General features: G+C 40.7%; 1 protein-coding gene across 3 annotated transcripts in view; it reads left to right on the top strand.

The window, feature by feature from the left end:
- The window catches only part of LRRC8D (leucine rich repeat containing 8 VRAC subunit D), an 84,475-nt gene extending 76,911 nt beyond the window's left edge, over positions 1-7,564 (top strand). For all 3 annotated transcript variants that reach the window (XM_054037057.1, XM_054037055.1, XM_054037056.1), the window contains one exon: positions 4,674-7,564. In XM_054037057.1, the coding sequence (XP_053893032.1) occupies positions 4,676-7,249 (2,574 nt within the window). In that variant the 5' untranslated portion in view covers positions 4,674-4,675 and the 3' untranslated portion in view covers positions 7,250-7,564. The remainder of the gene's footprint in view (positions 1-4,673) is intronic.
- Positions 7,565-17,190: the final 9,626 nt, after the last annotated feature.

The following is a 17,190-nucleotide window of genomic DNA, read 5'->3' as shown; positions in this document are numbered from 1 at the left end:
AGAAAGTGAGACTTTATGGAGAATATTTTCTTTTTCAAGAAAAGTTCAGGTACATTATACTCAGATTAGGTTGGAGCTTTTAGGAATCATTAAACTGCCCTGATATCTAACCCATATAATAGAATAAATTAAAATACTTTTAAAATACCTCCCAAGTCACCTTCACAATGAAAGGGGAGTTGGTGCACTCATGCTGCCAGGACTTTGAAGGTTCTTTCTAAGATTTTAGGAGGAGATGAGAGCAAAACTGAGGTGCCTAACCTAGCTAACCATAATTTATCTGAAGAAGAGAGAATTCTCACAGAAAATTGCTTTCTGAATTGGGACTTGGCATTGCTGATAAAAATGATAAAATTCTATCATATTGACTACTTAGATTGGCTAAATCAATGATTATTTTGTTGGAAGGTTTAGGTAAGGAGAGGAGGTTATTCATCAAAATACAAGGATTTCCTGTAGATAGCTTTCTTGTGTATTCCAGTTATTTATGTAGCATTAAGCTGTCATGTTGTAATAGCGATAATTGAAATGACTAGTTTTACATCAAAACTGAACTTAACCACACTGTCTTAAAGTAAGTGTCTGCCCTCTAAACTCTGTGCTAGGGAATGGAAATCACTGAAAAACATCTTCGGGAACCAGGACTTTCTAGTTTCAGTCCTGGACTATGGTGTCAAAAAAGCAGTGCTTCGACTGAGAGACTGGAGGCCTATTTACCATTTAGTGCCTGATGAACCACAAGGGCTAGAAGTAGATGGGTTTTTTACCACAGGAAATCTGGTTCTTGGCTTTCCAATGAAATGGTATGTGTTCTCCAGTGTTCTAAGATGCCAGCCTACAGAATAGGCTACCCTGGATCTTTGCACAGAACTCCCATTGACTTCAACAGGAAGCCTGCTATAGTCAAAGTGTTGTTTATGGCCCTGGTTTTCTAATTCCAGGCCACAGATCCAAATTTAAACTATAGTTTGTCCCCCAATGCCAAATGAGTCTGATATTCCTACATTAGACTTACAAGAATAATTCAGTTTCTGCCTTCCCATCAAACTTGATCCCTATCCCCAAAATGAAGATGAAAAATGGTTGTGAAAGAAATTGTTTTCCAGCTTATGAAAGGGTATTGCACAGTTTGAACATGTTTTTTGTTCTATAGTTTGTAAGTACTTAGAGCTGGCCTTTTTAGTAAAATAATCATAAAAACAGTGGCAAACTTGTTGTCCTGACTTAAATTGAAGTCTCAAGTCCTCCAAATCTGCAGTAGATGGAATGTGAAAAATTAGCATTGAAGTATAAATTCAACTTTTATGGTTATTAGTTCAGTGAAATTGAGGAGATTGAAGACTTGTTGTGGAGTATATCGAACGCACTTGCAGTTTCTCAGAATGTGACTTATGAACTGTGGGGGCTTTTGGGGGTTTTTGTTTTTAACTCAGAGTGCCTAAATATTTTACAGGTGGGGAAAGGAGAGCTGGTTTTCAGTTCATAGACCCAACAATACTAGCTAGAAACTGTCTACCTCTCTTTTTTATGCCATGCTGAATTTTAGATTGTAATACATCATCATTTTCCATGTTTTATAACTGCTAATCTCTGTTGAAACAGCAGTTCTTCTGTGGGCTTCAGTAACTTGAAAGAAAAGATCTGTTCAGAGAGCTGAATGCTGTTCTTGTGTAAAGCTCTTGTTACATCACACTGCTGCAGCCTACAGTAAGAGGATTACAGCAGCTATCAAGTTTACTGAAACTTTTGAAATAATTTTGTGCATAGGACAAAGTCTGCAATAGATTATTTAAAAAAGATTATATAAAAAAAAAATCAACAACTACTTGAACTCTTGAGCTCTGTCTCTATTTCGCGCATTTCTCCGCCAGCCCACTGGATGACTCTTAACTTGCTGGCCTTAATGGTGGCCAGTTTTCAGTGTTATGCAAATGTTCTCATGGCATCCTTTCTACACTGTGAAATTAAGCCCTTGGTGGCAGTGGTTTTAGGAATAGGTTCCCCTGAACTGAAAATGGCTTCTGCTAGCGTAGACTGAATGAAACCATTTTCTGCATAGTTAGCCTGTGTCTACATAAGGAAGTTTTTGAGAAAAATGCTGCTATTGTACTACCACCAGTAGCAGTAGTATAATGGTGGGAATGGTAGAATAGACTGGCAGCTAGTTCTCTGGCTGCTGCATCGGCTGACCATGCTCAGCGTAGGTTTAGCTGACAATGGGCAAAGTACCAGTAGCTGTTGGTGGGCTGTCTTTGCTAGCTGTCTCACCACTGTTACCGTTCATTGGTGGAGAAATTTTATTAAAATTCTAGTGTAGACCAGACCTTGGAGAAAGTATCTGAGACCATTAGAAGCCTTATTTCAAAGCCCCTTTGAAAGATCTGTACAGGAAAAAACATTATTATTATTATTTTCCTTTCCTACGCTGGGTGGGATAGCCATTTTGCCACCTGTGACCCCAGCCCTGAGGGGTGGGGAGGATCGTTATATGTTTATCTAACTACATAAATTATAAATGACTAACAGACTGTGTCTGGTTCTGGTGCCATTGAAGTCAATAGGAGTTTTGTCATTGACTTCAGCTGAAGCAGTAGTGGGCCTTTCCAGCCTGGGGATGAATTCTCTTTACTGTGGAGGCTGTTCTCTTTGGGATTCCCCCAGAGTAATCATGGGCGCAGGAATCCCTGTTAAAATGGCTCCAGTATAGCCACGTTGAGTGGATGGTGTCAGTGAAGGCAGCATTGGTCTGGAGGTACTGGGTCTCTAAGCAAATGACCAGATCCACCAGCTTTGTGGGTGGCCCCCACACCTTGTTTTGACAGAGGGCGGGAGGGAGAAAGGAACATGCTGTCCTCATCCCCTCCTACAGATCCTCATGGAAGACTGCCTCCCTCAAAGCTGTTTCCTGTGAGTTTCCCCACAGGAGGTGATGATGTGGGCCATGGCTTTTGTGTTGTAGCTACAGTGCAGGTAGTTGTAGCAGCATGATGGCGCTGACTCTTCCATTCTGGGCCCCTATTTTCAGGTGCCTCTAACTTTCTGACTAAAATTTGGCTTTGGCTGAAATGTCTCCTGCTCATTCTCAGCCTAAAGGTGAACTCTGTTTATATAAGAAGTTGGCCAAATGGAATGTGGCCAGTTTTTGAGTTCTGCACACAGATGTGAGCAAGAAGCAACTATTAATTGCACTATTTGGCCTGTAAATATTCAGTGTCTTAAAATACAGTCCTGCTATAGACTCCGTCCAAGCTTACTTGACAAGTATGAAGAAATATGGATTAGAAATAACCAAGTGATCGCATTCTGTGCATGTACACTTGTGACTGTACCTTCTAAGTAACAAACAGCAAACTGAGGTGTACTTCTACATAGATCTGAACTGCCACACAGTTAAAATAATTAACCCAGCTGGTCCATCCTAGGCCTGCCTGCTTTGGATTCTCCTAGTATCCTGATTGGCCATTCTCACCATTAGCTACTCCTACTATGTTAAACTGACTGTATGTGATACAGATTTCCCTTCCCCTCCTCCTCCCTGCCGCTTGTGTGGGTATAGGTGATGCACGTGACACATGCATTACATAATTACAGCTAAAATTACAAATTTTAGTCATGAATATAACAGTTAAACTGATGTTTTTACCACATCCTGGTTGCAAGGGAAGTTTATTCTTTGAACAGATGGGTTCTACCCTCCAGACTGCATAATAAAAGGAAACATCTATTTGATGGGCAGTAAACTATGCTGCAACAAGGATTGGGTGGGAATCCAAATCAGATTTACAGTTCAAGGTAGCAATGGATAAAATTTAATTGGAAAACTAGTTTGGTATATAAAATGATTTCCAGATAATTGTCTTTTTTTTTTTTTTTCATTAACTGAGAAATGAGAGATTCTATCCATTTTCCAGACTATTTTAAATAGTTTGAATATCTTACTATAAAATAAATAAAAATATTGAAAGCAGCTCTTTTAGTATAGAATTTTTATATAATAGCTGAAACATTAACATTGCTAAGATGTGAGTTGGTGGTACCTAAGGAAAAGGATCTGATAACAAAGGAGTGAAATGTATTGAGGGTTTTTGTTGTTGTTTTGTTTTTTTAGCTTATTTGAATGAATTGGAAATGAGAGGATTTGTCATATTGTTATAAGAGTGCAGAATGTTTTGCAAAATGTTTTATATTTTTTTTGTTTTAAAATATATTTTTAATGAACACGAATATAGTGCTTCACATATTCAAAGTGCACAGTGCAATCACTTTTACAGAAACTGATTTTCGCAAGGTATATTCTATTTGCTATTCATGTTTTTAAAATATATCAACTACAGCTCTTAACAGTCCAGATATTTATATCATACAGTGCAAACCTTTAGCTCTTGTAATGTTAAGTGATGGCTCTCTCTAAATATAATTTGACAGTAGAGAGAGAGATTTTGTTGTTTTTGTTATTCTAGAGACACCGTACACCCTTGAAAGGATCCTGTCTGGCTTTCTTCCATTTTATGGGGTGGTGGACAATAGCATACATTTCAACAAAATACAAAGAGCAGAGGAAAACTTTTTCAGAGTCTATATGTCTTGTGATGTTACGTTGTTCAATAGAAAATAAAATTATAGCCAGTCTGTCAACAACAAATTATAGTAATTTATGTTTTGTTTTGTTTCAGGAATGTTTACCCTGGCAGAAGTTGCATCACTTAATGACATTCAGCCAACTTATCGCATCCTGAAACCATGGTGGGATGTATTTATGGATTATCTTGCTGTTGTTATGCTAATGGTTGCCATCTTTGCTGGAACCATGCAGCTGACCAAAGATCAGGTGGTCTGCTTGCCAGTATTGCAGTCTGCTGTAAATTCAAAAGCACAACCCAGCATATCAGGGAATGCTGATGTTACACCAGGATTTGAAGCAACCACTGATCAGGATAAAGAAATGGCAATGAGAACAGTTTCCTTTGAAAGTGCGCCTACCATAACACCAGACATACCACTGAGCGGAACTACCTATTCTCAGTTGCAATCTACTGTATCAAATCAGGAGCCGAAGAATGACAAACAGGATTCTTCAGGCCGAAAAACCAATTTGGATTATCAGCAATATGTATTTATTAACCAGATGTGCTATCATTTGGCTCTTCCTTGGTATTCAAAGTATTTTCCCTATCTTGCTCTCATACATACTATTATTTTAATGGTCAGTAGCAATTTTTGGTTTAAATATCCCAAAACATGCTCAAAAATTGAACATTTTGTGTCTATATTAGGAAAGTGTTTTGAATCCCCATGGACTACAAAAGCATTATCTGAAACAGCATGTGAGGACTCTGAGGAGAACAAACAGAGACTAACGGGTGCCCAGTCCCTGCCAAAGCACGTTTCCACTAGCAGTGATGAAGGAAGCCCAAGTGCTAGTACTCCCATGATAACCAAGACTGGCTTCAAGTTTTCAGCTGAAAAGCCAGTTATTGAGGTTCCCAGCATGACTATTTTAGATAAAAAAGACGGAGAACAAGCCAAAGCCCTGTTTGAAAAAGTTCGAAAATTCCGGGCCCATGTGGAGGACAGTGACTTGATTTATAAACTCTATGTTGTCCAGACAGTCATCAAGACAGTCAAGTTCATATTTATTCTTTGCTATACAGCTAACTTTGTAAATGAGATTAGTTTTGAGCACAACTGCAAGCCAAAAGTGGAGCATTTGACTGGCTATAAGGAATTTGAGTGCACACACAATATGGCTTATATGTTGAAAAAGCTGCTTATCAGCTACATTTCTCTCATTTGTGTGTATGGTTTTGTCTGTCTGTACACACTCTTCTGGTTGTTTAGAATACCCTTAAAAGAATATTCCTTTGAGAAGGTCAGAGAAGAGAGCAGCTTCAGTGATATTCCTGATGTTAAAAACGATTTTGCATTTCTTTTGCACATGGTAGATCAATACGACCAGTTGTACTCCAAGAGATTTGGTGTCTTCTTGTCAGAGGTAAGTGAAAACAAGCTACGTGAAATTAGTTTAAACCACGAGTGGACATTTGAAAAACTTCGGCAGCATGTCTCCCGCAATGCACAAGACAAGCAAGAGCTGCATCTCTTCATGCTATCAGGGGTCCCTGATGCAGTGTTTGATCTGACAGACCTGGATGTGCTGAAACTTGAGCTGATTCCTGAAGCAAAAATCCCAGCTAAAATCTCCCAGATGACTAACCTTCAAGAGCTTCATCTCTATCACTGCCCTGCAAAGGTTGAGCAGACTGCTTTCAGCTTCCTCCGTGACAACTTGAGATGCCTTCACGTGAAATTCACAGATGTTGCAGAAATTCCTGCTTGGGTGTATTTGCTCAAAAATCTCCGTGAGTTATACTTGATAGGCAACTTGAATTCTGAAAACAATAAGATGATAGGGCTTGAATCTCTCAGAGAGTTAAGACACCTTAAAATTCTTCATGTGAAGAGTAATTTGACCAAAGTCCCCACCAATATCACAGATGTGGCACCGCATCTAACAAAACTAATAATTCACAATGATGGCACCAAGCTTGTGGTACTGAATAGCCTTAAGAAAATGATGAATGTAGCTGAGTTAGAACTACAGAACTGTGAACTGGAGAGAATTCCGCATGCCATTTTCAGTCTGTCTAATTTACAGGATCTGGATTTAAAATCAAATAGCATACGCACAATTGAAGAAGTCATCAGCTTCCAGCACTTAAAAAGACTTACTTGCTTAAAGTTGTGGCACAATAAAATAGTCAACATTCCTTCCTCCATTACCCATGTAAAGAACTTGGAGTCACTTTATCTCTCCAATAACAAACTCGAATCCTTGCCAGGCGCAGTGTTCAGTTTACAGAAACTCAGATGCTTAGATGTAAGCTATAACTCAATTGCAGTAATTCCACTGGAAATCGGATTGCTTCAAAATCTGCAGCATTTGCATATCACAGGAAACAAAGTGGATATTTTGCCAAAACAGTTGTTTAAATGTGTGAAATTAAGGACTTTGAGTCTGGGGCAAAACTGTATTACCTCGATCCCAGATAAAATTGGTCAGCTCGTGCAGCTAACTCACCTGGAACTGAAGGGAAACTGCTTAGATCGGCTACCAGCTATGCTAGGACAATGTCGGCTTCTCAGGAAAAGCGGGCTTGTTGTGGAAGATCACCTCTTTGACACTTTGCCTTCAGAAGTTAAAGAAATATTGAATCAAGACACAAGCATTACCTTTGCTAATGGGATTTAAATACAGGTGTAACTCCCAAGCAACAGCAAATGCTAATGTACAAGTTATTACAAGATCATGAATTTTAGAAATACTGGAATCTTTATAAGAAAGAACTATTAGCAGGATGATAGGGGATGTAACTGAGTGTTCAGTGTTTGTAGCATTTTAAATGATCCTTTCCAATTTTTTTTGAAAGAAAAAACCCTTAATCTCAATTCTTTTTCTTCTAAATTGTTTGTAACTTGGATGCTGCCGCTTTTGAATGTTTACAAATTGCTTGCCTGCTTAAAGTAAATGATTGATTAAATTGATGACCTTTTTCTTACTATATAAGTTATTCTTTAATGTCTGGACTTTAATTCCTCCCCCTCCCCCAACATGCACAAAAGTAAGTGGTTTCTACTACAGTATTATCCCAAAAGCACTTGAAATGCACATTGGTGTGTAATGTAGTATTAATCCTCATACATTGCTGCCTCACTTACTGAGGATGTATGTCTGCCTTTGATGTTGTGAATTGCTGCAAAACTTCCAATTGTTTTACAAAGGGGTATGTGATTTGTTTGTGGGAGCAGGGCTCTCCACATCCCTCACCAACAAGGCCTGGATTCCCATCATAATCCACCAGTACTAGAGCACTAGTCCTTTGTACACAGTGCTATTTCTGCTAAGCAGTAAAGGCCTTTCCCCATTTCAGAACAGATTTGTGTTGCCCCATTGTGCTCCCAGATACTGCTAACTGGAATGGTGATAGATGGTCAAATGTAGATCTCTACCACTAAGCTGTTGGATTGGCCCAAGGACAAGTACTGAACTTCGTCATTTTGAATTGTTTTGCAAGGTGATGGTGGAAGGTCTTTAGATAAAGATACAGTGGTTTTACTACTGCTGCTTTACTCCTCTACAGAGCCTTCCATCCAGAAATCTCACGGTGCTCTATAAGTACTGATGAATGTTTTGTCTTACAACACCTGCGTGAAGGAGGCGGGAATCAGCCCTATTTCGCAGATGTGGAATGTGAGGCTATCACCTGCCCAGTTTCACACAGGAGATCTGACAGTCTGTGCTTTTAACCGCAAGATAATCCTTCCTCCAAACAAATCCAATTTTTGGGTCATTTAAGCACTGAAAATGTTAGCACAGGAATCTATAAACACTTGCCAGATGAGGCAAGAAATAAATTGAGAAAAAGCAGCTAGCATAGTGTATTATTTTTCAGTTGACTTAGTATTGCCTGAATCACTACAGAAGTATAAACTGTTAATCTGCAAAATCACCTGCTGGGAGAGCTGATTACAAGTTAAACTCCTGTAATAGTTAAAACAGTTCTCTACTGGAGAGTGGTTGGGTACTGAACTGTGCTACAACCCTGCTAAAATCCAAGGGCCTGATTCTCCCCATGCACCAGTGCTACCGTGGTGGAACTCCACTGACTTCAGTAGAGCTACTCCTGATTCATGTCACTGTAAGTAAGGGTATGTCTGCATTTGCAACTTGCTGCCAGTTTTGCGTATCTGTGTTAAGTGATCTGCAACAAGTGTTGCATGAGCGGTTCAGACGCATGATAACATTACCTTGTGATTAAGGTAGGTTTTGCCTTATATCATTGCTGCCACACAGCAGAGCAATATTTTGAAACAAGCATTCTGCATGCTGGTCAGGCATCCCATAGTGCATTGCTCTGCTCCTGCGCTCAGTGCTTTCTGGGAGTCTTTCCATTGTGGGATTGTGACATTTTGAGGATCTCCCAAGAGTAAGGTGCTCTGTCAGCGCCTGTCTTGGAACTTTGGGTGCTGTAATGCTGTGCTGCTATGACACCAGTAGCCAGCCCCCAGGCATAAAGGTCTCAGCCTGGCTTGTACCAGCCTAGTTGTTACTTGCGGGGTGACCCTGCCGGCCCTTCCAGTCCTAAGAGTTCCCAAATCCGTCTACATTGAGTTCTTGTCTGCCAGACACTCAGACTTTCCCCCTCTGGTTCATCACGCCAAAGGTATGAAACCTGCCCCCAACACCAGCTTATTTTGGTGCACACACTCCACACAGTTTGCACACCAGAGACTGCCTTGGGGTAAAAATAAACAAGTTTATTTAATAGAAAAATCACCGATTCAGAAATGAAATAAGGAAAAGCAAACACCAGTTACAGAGAAAATAAACAGAGACACAACTTCAAGCTTTGCACTTCTATATTATATACATTTCCTTTTCTAACACAAGTTACCTAGTGCCTTTGAACAGTTTCCCAGTGTGCCCCGCTCCATAGAGGGGATCCAGCATTGACAGGCAGCCACTCCCTCCTCCCCACCTTCAAGACTGTTCCTCCAGTTCTGGATCAAGAGCTCGGTTTCAAGCCTCCTTTTCAAAAAGGCTATTTTCCTTTTTTTTCCTCCTTCCATGGTAACCATGGTTACGTGGGTGGGGAAATTCTAGCTGGGGTGTCTGTGTTTTCCCATTAACTTTACTGGCCCATCATTTGTCTTTTTCTGGGTTGTACAATGCTAAGTGTTTGGGGCTAGTCTCATTAGGTTGGGGAGGCATTCCCTTCTTGCCTGGCCAACCACTGCCCTGCTGTGAGATGGAGGTAAAGCTTTAAACACCCAGTTCTCTATATACATAAATTCATAACCACCATCTCTATACATATCCTGTGATGACCATCGAGCTCAGAACATTACACGCTTCCATAAAAGACCTTACTCAACATATTTTTACACAATAACATTATATACAACCAGTTGATTCAATTGTTTATTCTTTGGGGTCATATCCCTGGGGGTTTCTGGACACTGATCATCATGGGGATATCTACTGAAAGGCACTAGAATTCTGAGGCTTCGTTCAAACTGTGTAATTGCCATGATTCCCCTCCTTTCACGTCATCGTACATTGGACATTGCAAGCCAATGCCTTTTTTTTAAAGCTCTGTCAGGCAGCATGAAGCACTGGTGAGCTCTGCAATCCTCATGGTGATGATTATAAACAGGCCACTACAGGCCTGTGTACAGTTGTGCAGTGACCTCACAACCAGGCAGTAGTCTGCAGCCCTAGTAAGGCACCTCGGGATGAGGCTGACATTGAGCAGACACTTCTCCTAGACCTTTACATGGAATGCTTCATTCAGTGGACTGCTGCTTTTTTGGACTTGGCCAACATGCACGGACCGATGGGACAGGATAGTGCTACAGACTTGGGATGACCAGTAGTGGCAGCAGAACTTAAGGAGGACAAATGTCACTTTCCTAAAAACCTGAGCAGAGCTCACCCTGGAGCAGCAGACCCCTTACATGAGAGCTTCCCTCAGCATAGCAAAGCACGTGGCCATCAATCACCTTCTGGAAGTTCACCACTGCCAGTTGCAAGCAGTCCACATTCCCACTGCTCCAGCTCACAGTTAAAAACCCACATAACTTGGTTTTATAGAACTAGACCATTGTCTTGACCTGAGAGCTAATTCTTTCAGCCCACTGAGCCTTGGCACTCAGCTTCTTCTGAAACGCTCAGATTTTTTTCTTTAGGGGGGAGGTGATTTCAATCCTGACCTTTACTTAGCATAGCAGCAGTTCTTAAATTAAGAAGAACCTTTTCAGAGGGGGAGGAAAAAACAGCCTTCCTCATCATACACGAAGTGGTTAGTTTTCCACATTATTTTCCCATTTCTAATCCGACTTTGTCCTGCTTAAAGCCTTGAAGTTCAGCCCTCTTCCAAAATCAGACTTCAAAAGGCACATACTTTTTTTTTTAGAAGAAAATATTACAAAACCTCTCCCTGTCTGTCCTATTATGCATGAAGACGTGTGTTCATGCAGTCAAATTCCCTGTTTCAGGTATTTCAACCCTAGAGAATGTTTTGGTGTTTCTAAATATAAACAGGTGTGGAGAGTTCTTTACTAAGGTAGACCTGAATATGGCCTCTTGCTATACAACAGTAACTGAGGCTGTGTATTCCTCAAAGGATTTGGTGGGGAGGAGGGAGGGAAATAGAGGAATACTTTTTGATGGTAACTTTCCCATTGCCATGTACGAATTTAAGTGACTGGGAACCCTTTCATTTGTCTAGAGAAATTATTTTCTTCCTCAAATCCTGTGCATTCCAAAGGGAGATTCTCTAGAACAAGTTTGCCATTTATAGAGTTTGGCAGTCAATTCACCAGGTCTTCTAAAATGAGCATCTTAATGCTATAAAATTAAGACTGAGTGCTCATCACCTAAAGGACTTACAAAATGATTTAAAGATCTATAAATGTAACTTCTCTGGAATTTTTACTCTGTTTCCAAGTTCTTTGCTGGACATGCAAACGTCCCATTGCAAATGTAATAGGTTGTCTAGAGAGAGGCCGGTTCAAGCAGAGATCATGCTTTTTACAAACTAGTTGATTGTTTCCCTTGCAGTAAAGCCGGAGGTTCAAAATGTATACTTCCAAACCACTACTCCACCTAACTTTCCCCTTGCCCAAATTATTCTGCCACTCCATTGGAGGGGTGGGCTCTTCGGGGGAGAAGGGACAATATCCAGAGCTAGTGTAGGTCTTTGCAAGGGGTTTCGGGAGAAGGCCAGATAGACATTTGTTGTTGTGGAAGGAAGGAAATAAGAGGAAGTGGGGAACTGTAATGTACCCTGGCCAGCGCCATGAAAAAGCAGGAAACATCTTGATGATCAAATTATCATCACAGGGTAATCAGCACTAAGCAGGTCATATTCTACATAATGTGGCACCACATATTTCACTAAAGTTTCAACTGCCCTTGGGTACGGTGCTTTCTGGTGATCCAGTACCCCCCACGTCTGCAGGTTCTGGCTCTGGTCTAGAAAGGATATCCAGTATTTTGTTAAAGGTATATGACCATGTCAGACAAGGAAATCAGATCATATTCTACTTCTTGAATTATCTTCATCATCAGTCATGTGTATCTTTGTTTGAAGGGGAAAATATTAACCACTGTGTTCACTATGTCACTATAATATGTTCATGTTGAAACAATTTTATTTTTCAAGTGGAATACCCTGCCAGAAATACATCAAAAGATTTAATCTAATTAACCTTTTCCTCTTTTCATTTATTAATCATGTCAAAAATTGAGCATTTCAAAATTTAAAATAGTATCCCAGTAATCATGAAAATGGTGTTTGGCTGGTGTATTAATCACAAGCAGCTGGTTTTCCAGTCTCCTGCGATCTGCTCCAGTGTTGAGAGGGGAGGCTCTGATCCATGCAACAATGTCGAGTGTTTTTGTTCAGTTGGTCACAAAAACCTCAGGAAACCCTAGAGCCCTAGACTGGGCTACACCTAGCAATGGTCAGTCACTGTCTAGATAGGTTTTCATAGGGCCTCCATCACTGGTAGCTGAGCACCTTCCAAAATTATGTACCGTACATATACATAGAGCAACTGGGCTTTGTCTACTTGGTGTTGGGGGTTTTGTTAGTTTTCTTATTTTCAGATTTTTATTTTTAATGTGGTATTACTGTCAGAATAGTGGGTCAAAGCAATGGCATTTGTATTTACTTCTGAAAACTTTGGTGTTAGTAGTCATCCGAATCTCTTCAATCCTCAATCACCAGGAAAACAGCACTCACGTGCCAGAGTTTAATAGTTGAGGATAGCTATTCTATGGGTCTGGTGGAATGTAGGTGGTGCGGGAAGCCAGGATCGTGCGGAATGCAACAGTTCCTCAGGTCACTTGGGACAACCCCATGGAGGGTTTTGAAGATGAGGCCTGAAATCTTGAATTTGACGTGGTAACCCAGTGCAAAATGTAGAGCACCGGGGTGACGTAGCACCCCATGGCACCCCTGTGTTGCTGAACTTTGGGCTGCTGTTCTGAACCAACTGTATCTTTATAAGGTTGCCTACGTTCAAAGCAATACAATAATTAAGCTGGGGCGGACGGTCATGCATGTGTGGATCATTATGGTGAAGTCTAGAACCAGGTAAGAAGGATGGCCTAGTGGATAGAGCACTGGATTTGGCACTTAGGAGACCTGGGTTAATTTCCTAGTTTAGCCACAGACTTTGTCTGACCTTGAGAAAATCATGTATGTTTTCCTCTGCCTGAGTTCCCCATCTATAAAATGGAGATGGTACTTCCCTAACACACCAGTCTGCCATAAAGATAAAATCTGTTAATGAATGTGACAGGTTCAGATATTATGGCAGTGAGTATTTATACCGTATAAATAGAAATCCAAGAGTTTTCTTGCTAGCTGCAGATAGACAACAGAGTCCATTGACATGGTTGTATTTGCAGTGTAGGCGAGGCCAAGTCCTATTCTTGTGCATAAGTAAAGAAACTAAGTTGCATAGTCACAGATCATAATAGATTGCTGTCTTCCTAACATTTGGCTTGGGCCATCCCATTCCAAGCAATTAGAGTCTTGGTGCAATAGAAGGACAGAAGATTTCCCCGTTGATAGTGCATGAAAGCAGTTACACAGTTCTGTTCTGAGTACTTCAATCCAAGGGAACAGAATGTTTACAGATCTTGCTCCAACGGTGCACAAATTAATACAGCCTACAGGCAGGTTTAGACTGCAGAACTGGCACTTGCCCAACAAAAAGTCAGTCTAGGTCCTTTTAGTTAAATAGATGCTGTCTAATTAAAAATGTACAAACTTTTGTTACGAGTAATCCTTAAGATTACCAGAACTGAAAGATTAGTGGGCGGGGGGCGCACACTCAATTTTTTCCTAGTTTGTTTTTTTTAGTCCACAATGGTAGCCAATGTAAACTGCGCATTTAACATTCAGCTTAGGAAATTCTTTGTAACCCATTAGGTATTTTAATGCTACGGAAGAATGACCAGTTGATACTGGATAAATGTTATACAAATCTCTCTTGAGTTCTTAAATCAAGGGAACAAAACATTTCTGAATTCTGCTGAAACTGAGTGTGTACATTAATGTGACATATGAGCAGGCTGGAATTGCAAACTCTCATTTGCACAGCTACTCAGCCTCCCTTTAACCATACTGAGGGATGCCTATGGTTTAACGACATTCCCTCTAATGGCTGTATTTGTAGCATAGGTGGGGCTTTAGAACTAAACTCACAAATAGATTTGCAAAAAGACAATTTACAGCCATGTATATATTCCAGGATAAAGGGTAAGTATACAACACATCTAAAGGAATACCCCTTGCCTTCTTGCTAATGAAATGCAATCAACTCTGGGATGTAATTTTGGCAATTGACCATGTACAGTACACCATCACTACACAATTCTTTAGGACAGGAGTTGAAGAGCCAATACCTGCTTAAAACCATGGGTGGAGTTTTAGGCAGTGAGAATATTATTAAGAAACCTGGAATTCAGCCAGGCTCCAGCCACCCCCCCCCCTTAGGGCTGAAGATCTTTAATAACTACAAGGGGTCAGGACCACGGTTTTCTGTCTTATCTAAAGTGGACATCTACAACATCACATTGCCCCTTGATGCCTCGGGTAATGCTGGGTGATTGGTTTAGTAATGACTGATTGGGAAGAATGCCAGCTGTTAAATCACCTCCACAATGTCCTGCGGCAGGTCTGTTCTGGTTCTGCTTAACTTGAAATTGATGAGACAAGTTGCGCGTGCGCACACACACACACACACACACACACGCTTTAGTTGAGATTTTTTCTACCTGAATCACCATTTGTGTCGCAAATAAAGGTGCATAGGTGAGTCATCTGTCAACAACCAATTCTGTGTTTTTGTGTTATTTGCTCATGCTAAACTGTCTGTTCCATCTTATATTTAGCTGTGACATTGTTTCCCAGACTTGAAGACGAGCTCTGTGCAAGCTCGAAAGCTTGTCTCTCTCATCAACAGAAGTTGGTCCAATAAAAGATATTACCTCACCCATCTTGTCTCTGCTCTTATGGTCAATTAAAAATTGTACACTTTTCTACGAGCATCTTTCCCCCCACCTTAATGCAATGTCTGTTCAGTGAACATCTCTATGGTGCAACTTGAAATGATAAGAATACCCAGGATCACCCTCAGGGTAGTTTCCCCAGCAGATCTTAGAATGGGAGAAGAGTTTTGCTGTGCTTTAGCTCTTATTTCAATCACACTCTGCTGATCGCCCCTCTAGTAGTGGTTGACAGATTTATCTAATCCCCTGAGTGTACTCTATCTGAGAGCAGTCCTGAGAAGCTGCACCCATATATATAATTTAAAGATAATTTTGTTTATACTTGTTGCCACTCTAGTATATTTGCAAAGTAGAAATCCCCATAATGCACAGAAAATATACAATAGAAAAGGGTTTAGACAGTTGCCACTTTACTGTTTTCTACCTAAAAGGATGTTCGTGCTGGTGGCAAGTTTCATGAAGAACATAAAGTTGCATGTAAATTATAAAACCCCATTTCTAGAGGCCTGAGCCTGACCTCAGTCCCAGGCACACTGGATTCTATGGAAACAACTTACTACTCCAGTCTCATCTTTCTCTCAGTTGGAGATCTGAAAGTCTCTACCTACCTAGGCATTTATATGGCTCCCTACCAGAATCCCATCTGAGCACCATATTCAGTAAAGATGTTTGCGCTTTGAAATGGTCACCCCAATAGGTGCAGTTAAAACTATTGACACCATGAGACTATACAAATAAGCACATGTATCGTTACCACCCCTGCCAAGTGCTTAGGCAACTTAAGTCAAGGGGAAACTTCCCACATTGGAGCCAAAAAATCCAAAGCTTGGGAGGCTCCATTTCGTAACGATTGTCATCCTTTGATTGGCAGGCTACACACACAGTGATGCACAACATTTTAATACCAGGATAAGTACATTCCTCTTAAAACCCAGCTTCCTGTGTCAAAACCATTGTGGAAGACGGCTGAGAGTCCTTGGCACTTGAGCCATGTGTCCCTGCAGAACCCTATGTCTTTGTCCACCTCATCCTCCAGTTAGCAGAATCCAAAATTTCTTTTATGATTATAGAGTGAATGAAAAGGGAATGAAAAAAGGATGTTACCTACTATCGGGGCTTTATTTTAAGTAGGATGTTTACTCAGAAAAAAGTGACTATGCTATTAATGTATCCTTTGCCTTCCTGACTCACTCCTTGCCAACTCTCCGCTCCAGCTGCCTGGACCCTTCCGCCTCCTGATCTGTGAATCTCCAGGGCAGGAGAGAGCAGCAGATTCATCACACTACTCTGCTAGTCAATTAATGTTCAGCTGATTCATCACAAACACATTCTTGACTTGTGTTGCAGCTCCACACAAGCCCAAAGGCTGAACTCAAAGTCCTCCCCTGTTTCTGCTCAGCCCTCACTCTGGCAAACTTGCTTAAAGGTCGATTGGAGTTTTCCAGGGTAAGGCATGAGGAAAAGCCGGGGAGTCTGACTCCACACTGCCTCTCACCTTGCGTAGAAACTTACACCTGTAAAATTTGACCTGGTGACCAGATAGCAAGTGTGAAAAATCAGGACACTTATTTTTTCAGGGAGGGCGGAGTATAGTTGTGTATATAAGACAAAGCCCCTAATATTGAGCTATCTGGTCACCCTATGTAAGGGGATGCTACTGGGTGTAAAATACAAGCACCAGTGTGAAGGGGACTTCTGGTTTGGTGCTTATGTCCACTTTGGACTAGTGTAGATGACTACCCCAGGTGCAAGTCAGAAAGGAGCCAGGCTGAATATAGGGACCTCAGGATTTAACCATAGCAGGATTGGAAGCATGTCTTCAATAATGTCCAGGCAGGGGCAAACTGTGTTGTAAATGAGTCCTTGAAACCAGAGACATTTATGATGTAGATGAGACCTATGAAAATATAAATGTTAATCGCGTACATAAAAACATTGGTATTTCCTTAGGCTTTGTCTATACTAGAAAAATGCACCAGTTTAACTATATTAGTTAAAAAATTAAACTGGTGCAAATCATTAACGTAGCTACACTCAAAGCAGTTCGATACTAGCTTATGTCAGTTTAGCTTAAATGAGGGTATGTCTACACTTTAAATTCTACA

Source organism: Malaclemys terrapin, chromosome 8, assembly GCF_027887155.1.
Source record: "Malaclemys terrapin pileata isolate rMalTer1 chromosome 8, rMalTer1.hap1, whole genome shotgun sequence".
NCBI lineage: Eukaryota > Metazoa > Chordata > Testudines > Emydidae > Malaclemys > Malaclemys terrapin.
Note: the sequence above shows the minus strand (reverse complement) of the source record. Positions and strands in the feature narration are given on the sequence as shown.